Below are 9807 nucleotides of genomic sequence, written 5' to 3'. Positions count from 1 at the left end.
CAGAACGAAATTGTCACTTAATTTTACAAAAAAAAGTTTACTCATGCAGTCAAACTTTGTCATTTTCCCCTTGGATGCAGCTAACTTGAAATTCATTTCACTCTTTACTTCTAAACTCAAATCAGATCTCTTTTTTCACAGATTCTAGTAAAAAAAAGCTAGAATTTTCTTTTTTCTTCTTCTTCTTTGGGTGAAGATAATATTAAAATCTATGAACCCGTGATACCTTCGTTAAATATACATTGTTTTAGGATCCTACCTAATATACACGAAACAAAGGAAACTTAAATTTTCAAACAGATATATTTAACATTTAATTTGACAAGGTTAAAGGTATTCCAATTGGAAATAATTAAATCATCACAAGAGCATAGTGTGGGGCTTCTCTAAGTATTGCCTAAATGCAGCAAGCCACTGAGCTCCAACTGCCCCATCTACCACTCGGTGATCACAGCTCAATGTGACCGACATGACACTCGATACTTTGTGCCTAAAAAAGCAAGACAAAAATGTTTTAAGCATAACATTTATTCCCAAGTTTTCACGTCATTTTTTTTTCACAGCAGACTGCATAACATTTATATCCAATCGGCCCATTGAAAGCATTAAAATGTACAACAGAGCACCATCTACTGCAAACAGAAATGCAGGATGAAGTAATGTTCGGGCCACTTAAGTCATACTCAACGATAAAACAAAATTACAGCAAACCAAAAATACAGAACCAATTCTATATACCGTTCGCAATTTATCGAATTGAACAATGCTCAGTTTCCAAGCGTAAAATTTATGACTGACCAATCAAAGTAAACATTCCTGGCACTTTTCTTAAATTAGAAACGCTGGAAGCTTAGAATTTCAGTTTTCCTATCCAAAAGACAGAGAGAGTACTAGTAGGCAATAGTTGCGACAAGCTTTTCAAACCAATTCCTCGCCATTCAATACTCCGCTTTATTAGTACGCCAAAAGTAAAAAAAAATGTGACGTCGAAATAGATAAAAATCTTACGCTTTTTAATCGAAAGATGTGTCTATGATGTGGGCCGCGCTGAAAAGATAAACGAACCATTTGATTTGAAATTACCTCTTTGAACAGTCCTCATGTTTTTGGTCATAGATTATATTAAGTTTTGTCAAAGAAAATAAGTCTGCAAAATTTTCATTACTTGATATAGCAGCCTAAATTTTAGGCTGATCTGCTTTTCAGCCCCCCCCCCCCCTTAAAATATTTCAGAAAAGCTGATGAACCGTCAAGACCGGTTAAATTTTGAAAGAAATTAGACGAATGAACCCAAAACGTAGAAGCGTTTTATCCTGAGAAAAAATTTGTTGTGTGAGCCCGGGGTAAAAAGTTTCGAATAAAAACAGGCTCTTTCAGATGAAGGTTAAAATAGTCGGAGATCAAGGTTATTTTTACAGTAGAACTAACTTGTATACCTTAAATAATTTCTTAGACCACATTGCTTTTCAATTTACGAAAAATTAAGCAAAGAGAAAACGGGTTTTAATTTCCACAAAGCAGTGAACAGAAAATAAAATATAAAACAAAACTACACTTTAACTAAAAACAAAATACTCCGAATATTTCAGCCCTATGTCCGGGAGCCTTTCTCAACGGAAAAAAAATTACAAACGACGAAAAAGAAGATTTTTTTTAAAGACATATCACAAAAAAAACACAACAACGAAAAAAAACATAAACAATAAATAAACAAGAACAACTCACATTATAAACAAAACTCCCAGCACTGATGGTAATAACTTTAGACAAAACCAAAGCAAATGTTTGCAGTGGAAAGGAACCCATGGTTTCATTATAAACATTTGCTTTGGTTTTGTATAAATTTATTACCATCAGTGCTGGGAGTTTTGTTTATAATGTGAGATGTTCTTATTTATTTATTGTTTATATATTTTTTTGTTGCGTTTTAGTTGTCGTGGTTTTTTGTGTTGTCTTAAAAAAAAATTCTTCTTTTTCGTCGTTTGTAATTGTTTTTCCGTTGAGAAAGGCTCCTGGACGTGGGGCCGAAATATTCGGAGTGTTTTATTTCTTTAGTTAAAGTGCAGTTTTGTTTTTATATTTATTTTTTGTTCACTGCTTTGTGGAAATTAAAACCCGTTTTCTCTTTGCTTAATTTTTCGTGAACTTTTATACCTAAAAAAAACTTACTTATTACGAGTAATTGATTCTTAATAATAGTTGAAAAATAAAAACTTTGAAGCACTTTTTTTTATCGTCCACTCCTCAGCAAAACTTGCGTTGTGAAACAACGTGACTTCAGCTTGAAAGAATACTGCTATCTGGTCCTCTATGAGACAATTTAAAGGTTGATTTAAAAAAAAATTACAACCCAATACCGCACAAAGCCGCGTGTGTTTTTTTTCACAAAGGAAAAAAACTGTGTCAGTTTCTCGTCTTTTTTTTACCTCGAATTTTGTATTCCTTGAGGGCCTTACGACTGCTTGGATAAGATAATTTCCATGCCAAATTCAATAGATGTTTCTTCTAAAATTATGAATGACTGTATTTCACGGCTGATAAGGAGAAGAGAGAACCAAAATTGGAAGTTAATACATTTTATTTCCTTTTTAAAATCTGGATTATCCCTTCACACATCTGTGTTTCAGCTTCGGGGATGAAGTTGAAAATTCAGAATTGTTGGAAAAGTTTCAGAAATTTCTTATTTGGGAGCAAAGTCTACGAAAGCCGACACATTTTAAATGAAATAAAATGTGGAAATTTGTTCCTGCAACATCGATGTGAAACTCAGTCTTTTAGAAAGGCAATCTTATAAAACAGGCAAGAATAAGCCAATCTATATATATAAAAATAAGTTGTCTGTGTGTGGATCTGTGGATCAGGTGACGTCATGTTTCGGCTGACGTCATGAAATTAGTTGCCATCATTTTTGCTTTGAAGGTGACGTCATTCAAGTTATATAAGACATATGTTCGCGTAGAATTCTATTAATGTTTAAGTTTACAATGACTGATGAAGATGCTCAAAGAGTCTATGGGCACACGTAAAAACATTAAAATTAACTACAAATATGCGTGTCCGATTGCAAAACGATGACTCTGGTCAAACATTTTCAGATCAATTGCTGGCAATGGGAAACGGAAAGCTCCCAGTAGACTCAATTTCAGGACGTATACAACTACCTGCTGATTTCTGTAATTTAGTGACGTCCAAAAATGAATTGATTGAAAAAGTATTTCCGAATATTCTAAAAAATTATAAAAATAATAAATGGCTAAGTGAAAGAGCGATTCTCGCACCCAAAAATATAGACGTCCACGAAATCAACAATATTGTTTTGACCAAGATTCAAGACCAGGCAGTCCTTTACAAGTCAGTCGACACAGTTTTGGAACCAAATGAAGCGGTTAATTATCCATCTGAATTTTTAAATTCCATCGATCTTTCAGGGTTTCCACCACACGTGCTACAACTAAAAATAGGCGTACCAATAATACTTTTAAGAAATATAAACCCACCAAAGCTTTGCAATGGCACTCGACTTGCCGTAAAAAAAACAATGGAAAACCTAATAGAGGCGACAATCCTGACAGGGCCTTTTGAGGGTGAGGCTGTTCTTATTCCTCGCATTCCCATGATTCCAACGGATCTGCCTTTTCAATTTAAAAGATTGCAATTCCCAATTCGATTAGCATTTGCAATCACCATTAACAAAGCTCAAGGTCAATCATTAAAAAAATGTGGTATTGATCTTAATACTGATTGTTTTTCCCATGGACAATTGTACGTTGCATGTTCGAGGGTCGGTAAACCTGACAATCTATTTATATGCAGCGAGAATTGGACAGCGAAGAATGTTGTATATTCGCAAGTTTTACGCAGTTAATTTGTATTTCGGAACCAAATGAAGCGGTTAATTATCCATCTGAATTTTTAAATTCCATAGATCCTTCAGGGTTTCCACCACACGTGCTACAACTAAAAATAGGCGTACCAATAATACTTTTAAGAAATATCAACCCACCAAAGCTTTGCAATGGCACGCGACTTGCCGTAAAAAAAAACAATGGAAAACCTAATAGAGGCCATAATCTTGACAGGGCCTTATGAGGGTGAGGCTGTTCTTATTCCTCGCATTCCCATGATTCCAACGGATCTGCTTTTTCAATTTAAAAGATTGCAACACAGACAATGGGACAGCGAAGACTGTTGTATATTCACAAGTTTTACGTAGTTAATTTGTATTGTATCTATCTATCTATCTATCTATATAAAAACGAGTTGTGTGTATGCATGTTTGTTTGTTTGTAAAAAGAGCGTTTGCATGTGACGTCATTATTAGTACATACGGCTTTGTATATGGACAGACAATGGGAAAGCCAAGAATGTTGTATATTCGCAATTTTTACGTAGTTTGAAACACATATATAAATCTATCTATATTCACAGGTGGGACACAGGGACACAACTACAATGGCGCGTAACTAATATGGCGCGTAACGACTTACGCGCGCGGGGGGGCTTGGGGGGGCGCGAAGCGCCCCACCAACTAGGTTGGTGGGATCGCTGTCCCATTGTCTGTGTTGCAATCTTTTAAATTGAAAAAGCAGATCCGTTGGAATCATGGGAATGCGAGGAATAAGAACAGCCTCACCCTCATAAGGCCCTGTCAAGATTATGGCCCACCCAACAGCTAGTATTTTATATAAAGCTATACTAAACTTGAATGACGTCATGTTATAAAATATAAAAAGTGGATTATATTAACACTAACATTTAAAAATATTTTACTTCATCTCATATTTTTTTAATATTTATGCTGCACCTAAACAGGCTTCATACCTCATAAACTACCAGTACAACTTTCAATTATGACAAGGTAGTGCCAGTGTTAATTGATAGTTGGTAATAAGTGGGTGTATGTAGCTATGTGACTGTTCACCTTTCTTCATAAGTTTTCGCAAAAACGGGGTATAGACACTCCATCTTGCTGTCGAACCTTGTGTTTGTGATTGACGAACTTAAGTGTTTGAAGAGCTGACCAACAAACACTTAGCAAACATCCTAAGAACCAAGACAGCATCCTTTAATGTAAATGTTGATAACATCTTAGCTGGAAAACAATGACAATAATCTCAATGGAAACAAAAAAAAATTGTTTTTTTCTATGTGTGTGTTATTTGTTCCTATTTTCAAAGACAAAACTGATGGTTTTTATTTGTTGTTTTATGTACCAATCTTTCTTGAAAATTAATAGGTTCTGCGGCCCAATGAATTATTTAAAGTGACAATGCGGCTCATTATAATAAAAGACTAGATATCCCAAGTTTGGACGATTGAGACTCAATTTAGCTTCAAAATGTCATCAATAAAGCCGCTCCAACATCCAAATATGAAATATTGCAGGACACCACGTTGAAATGGCAAAGAAGAGACATAAATGAAATTTTCAGCAGCTGCTCCCCCCCTCCCAAAGTAAATATATATATATATATATGTATATATATATATATATATATATATATATATATATATATATATATATATATATATATATATATATATATATATATATATATATATATATATATATATATAAACAGCTACTAACACTAATAATAGATCTCACAGATACCCGAGCAGCATCATTCTTGAGGTTTGGACACGAACATTTATAAATGCACACTGCCATAGCCGTTGAGAGGTAGTTAACACAGAGAGAAAGAACATTTGTAGGCCCTTTTTAGGTTTTCACGAATTGAACTGTTTTTAGATATTCCCTGCATGAAAATCCAGAAAGTTGTTTTAGCATTCATTGAATACTTATTACACCCCTCCCCCTACTATCAAATGTTCCCAACATGAAAAGGTATCTATTTCTCCAGGAGGTGTTGGAACAAAATTGAACATTATCTATTAAACGTTTGCTTCAGCAGATAAGTCACATGAAAGATAAAATAGAAATAAAAGGTTAAATATTTCGTCACATAATCGCATAGCTCAAAATCAAGCTGCCAAAGCAAGATTCATGATGTTCAACTCTGATCGATTCCTAGCATTAGGGGACGAACAAAAACAAACATTAGAAAACTCACCCGCTTTCGGAGTCTAAGTCTGGTACAAGTCTTTTCTCTGTTGCTCCAATAGCCAAAATACAAGACTGAGGCGGATTAATAATGGCGGAGAAATTCTTGACGCCAAACATACCCAAGTTTGATACAGAAAAGGTACCTCCCTAAAAAAAAGAAAAAAAGAAAGATCATAGAATAGGAAACGTCACTGTAGCATGAAGCGAGCAGATTCAAAGTAAATCATTGTAGTACTACCCCCCCACCACCACCAAAAGCCTAATGGGTATAGCGCACGCGTTCAAAATCCATCCGAACGCTTTAAAAAATGTCGCTTCCGAGTTATTAATGACAGATGAATCAGCGGTACGATAAAGCCCTTTGTCCACAAAGGGTATAAATTAATAGGTGGTACATTGATGTCATCACTGTTTCACTGAAACTATCAAGTCAATTTTTCGGTTCATGTTCCTGTGAAACATACGATTTCCCGATAAGCCTACAGGGGTAACTTGAAAGGAAACAGGATACTTATATCATCAGATTCAATAGTTTCAGAATTATCAAAACATGCTTCAAAAATAGACAACGTTCCTTTTCTTGACGATTTTCAACCAATTTCCGTCGTGCTTTTCTATTGTAAAATAATCCAAAGCCAATTTCAAGAATGTAATCTAGTAGATGGATAAAGCGGAATCTAGGCTATTGAATGATAGAAAATTATCGTCTTACGCTAAGTCATTAAAATCGTAGGGATGCAGAAAGTAAAAAATACCTAAACCATGCATAGGGAATATAACTTAATTACTAGTTTTCATGTTAAAACATTTTTGGTTAATTAAGGCTGTCAAAAACACTATAAAAATCAAGTGTCACCTGTGATGAAAAAAAAACTAACATTTTAATAGTCCAAAGCAGTTTTATCCCCCCCCCCTAAAAAATCCGTTCTGTCTTTTATTAGTTGGATTTCTTTCTAAAAATTATGAAATACTGTCTTATCGATTCCGACAATTTTTTTTTTTTTAACATGATTCATTGAAATATGTGTTCGTGTATACGCTATATTTATGCGCCAAAACATTAACTAGACAGATTCAACTAGAGACGTGAAGATTTATGCAGGAGAAGGTTGAAACCCCGAGGATATACAAAGAATACAAAACCCTGAAAATACAAGCTAAAAAAAAGAAGTGAAAATATGGGGTCCTGATTACAAGTGTGCGAAGGCCAAAGGCCCGAGACACACCAATTGAAGTGAAATTACATTTGAAAAGACCCAAGAGCAAGAGAACCGGAAAAAGACTACTACTAAGCGGAGTTTTCGCTAGAAAAAGAGAAGGCAAAGTTATAACAAGATGTTCAACTTTATTCTCCATAAAATAAAGACTCATGGATATCGATTAAATAGTAATATTTGGTGTAATATGCCATCATTAGCACAAACACGAGAAGCACTAGGGTTTTGGAAATATTAAAGGTAGGACTACTGTATCAATAGAGTTAGGACCATACATTCAAAAGGAGTTCTATCTGGGGAGCCAACTCCGATGTAAGGTCTGAATTTCAGGTGTCAGGTGAGGCAGAAAGTACCCAGTCCTGCTTCAATATCCAAGAAGAGAGTTCTATTCATGATATCCTTTTGTGTTTGAAAACCCTTGATAGACAACAAAATACAATGGTCTTTTCTTTCTGTCTTAGCCATGACACTTAAAAGATGAGCTAAAACAGTACATAATATATGTGGATCAGTATTGAACTAGCTCTCAAAGGGATTACACCTGTTTGAACTTTTGAAATGTTTGAACTTGATTCCTTAACCATGAATTAATTCAGTGACCACAGAAATTGTACAATCTTATACTTGAATTTATCACGCAATCAGATTTTTGGTGTTTTGAACTGAGAAAATTCGATACAATAGCCAAGTGTGGTGTGTAGAGAAAATTGGATATAATTTGCCTGCGCATTAATTACGCTGTTTAGTGTCGAGAAGGATTAGCAGTTGGGCCGACCTCGCACAGTTTGGATTGATTGTTCACTTGAATACATTAGTGAGGCTCGGCCTCACAGAAAGATATGTTTCTTTCACTTTATAATCTTTGCTTTATAAGACATGAATCCTGCGAACATTAAAATCGGTGATTTATTCTAGCCAAATTTGTAAGCTATCCCCTCTGCCCAATTCGAATCCTAGAGGTAATGACGACGAATACCGGAGACTGCAAATTTGTTGTTTTTTGTTACGGCAAAAAACACGATCGTCAGCTTGTATCAGTCGCTAATCTTCTTAGTTTTAGTGATAATGAGAAGGAAGCATCAACAAAGAAAGTTAAGGGTGTAAATCATGTGTTTGATGAGCTAAAAAATCATCCTTATGTTTACCGGCAGTTTCTAAAGAAAGGGCAAAATTTGGTAAAATTTGGATAGCCAGCTTTCGGATCCCACTACTAATCTCCGTAGCCTAGTGGCCACTACAGAGAATGAGCTTGCGGTTACAAAGCAAAATCTAGCTGAAGAATCAAGAAAAAATTGATGAAAAGCTTAAATATTTGACAGCCCAAATTTGAATTAATCGTAAAGTCTGAAAACCTGTATGCATATGACTGAATTACTACAAAACCGTGTTAATCAGCTTGAGCTGAAACTAGATGACATAGAGCAGGAAGGGAGAAATGATTCCCTGCTATTCAACGGTGTCAAACAGATTTCTTCACAAAGTGTTGGTGATGCTATAAAACACGTATTTTTTGTAAAGATGGGCCTAACTAATATTGCGGTTTCAGACACAGTTAGTGTTAAGCGATTTACTGTTAGTTCAAATATTGCACAAAGACTAGATACAGTTGCCCCTGTCCTCGTTCAGTTTGGATCAAAAGAAATAGCCCGCCATGTATTTAAAGCAAAGAAGCAGTTTATTGGCTCGGGACTGTTTGTTGCCGAGAATCAAACTAAACGAAAGCGTGATCTTCTGAGCGCTTCAAGAGATAAGTTTGGAATTCGCAGTGTGTGGGCCGATCAAGGCCATATTTTGTGCGCGAAACCCACACTACTCCGATTAGGCGGATCTGGTCTATTGATGACCTTATATACTATTTATGATTTATGCGTTTTAAAATTGTTTTTCTTCCATTCTTCTTTATTTCTTTTCTGTTATTATTTTTAATGGTATTCTTTTTTCGCATTTTTTAACGCATATTTATGTTTAATTTATTATTTAGATTTAATATTTTCATTTCTTATCCCCACGATTTATCAGTCTTCCCTGTTTACTCTTCTTCCTCTGTTTTTTCTTCTTTTTTTGTCTGAAGTGTTACTTTTTTTTATTTAAAAAATGGTAACGTCTGATCAAGATCATTTTAGTCTTCAGGATTATTTATCGAGAGATATTGCTAGTGATGATGGGATAACAAGTGTTGAACTAAAGCCTATGAGGGAAAGTGATAATATTAGGCAATCATATAATCAAGATATAAATGAAAGGAGTGTTCCGACTGTGTTCTTGGAATGTCCACGTAGCTACAAGTTACCAAGATATTTTATAATTAACTAGCTGTTGGGGTGGCGCTTCGCGCCACCCCAACACCTAGTTGGTGGGGGCGCTTCGCGCCCCCCCCCCCAAGCCCCCCCGCGCGCGTAAGTCGTTACGCGCCATAATAGTTACGCGCCATTGTAGTTGTGTCCCTATGTCCCACCTGTGAATATAGATATATATATATATATATATATATATATATATATATATATATATATATATATATAT

General features: G+C 35.1%; 1 protein-coding gene across 1 annotated transcript in view; it reads right to left on the bottom strand.

Moving 5' to 3' along the window:
* Positions 1-284: 284 nt before the first annotated feature.
* The window catches only part of LOC136036283 (dihydrolipoyllysine-residue acetyltransferase component of pyruvate dehydrogenase complex-like), a 31398-nt gene continuing 21875 nt past the window's right edge, over positions 285-9807 (bottom strand). Inside the window, exons 8-9 of the mRNA XM_065718428.1 lie at positions 6075-6214; positions 285-490 (exon numbers count right to left, since the gene is read on the bottom strand). Of these exons, the coding sequence (XP_065574500.1) occupies positions 361-490; positions 6075-6214 (270 nt within the window). The 3' untranslated portion in view covers positions 285-360. The remainder of the gene's footprint in view (positions 491-6074; positions 6215-9807) is intronic.

The sequence above is a fragment of the Artemia franciscana genome, chromosome 15 (genome assembly GCF_032884065.1).
Source record: "Artemia franciscana chromosome 15, ASM3288406v1, whole genome shotgun sequence".
NCBI classification, from domain to species: Eukaryota; Metazoa; Arthropoda; class Branchiopoda; order Anostraca; family Artemiidae; genus Artemia; species Artemia franciscana.
This window is presented reverse-complemented; position numbering and strand designations above follow the sequence as displayed.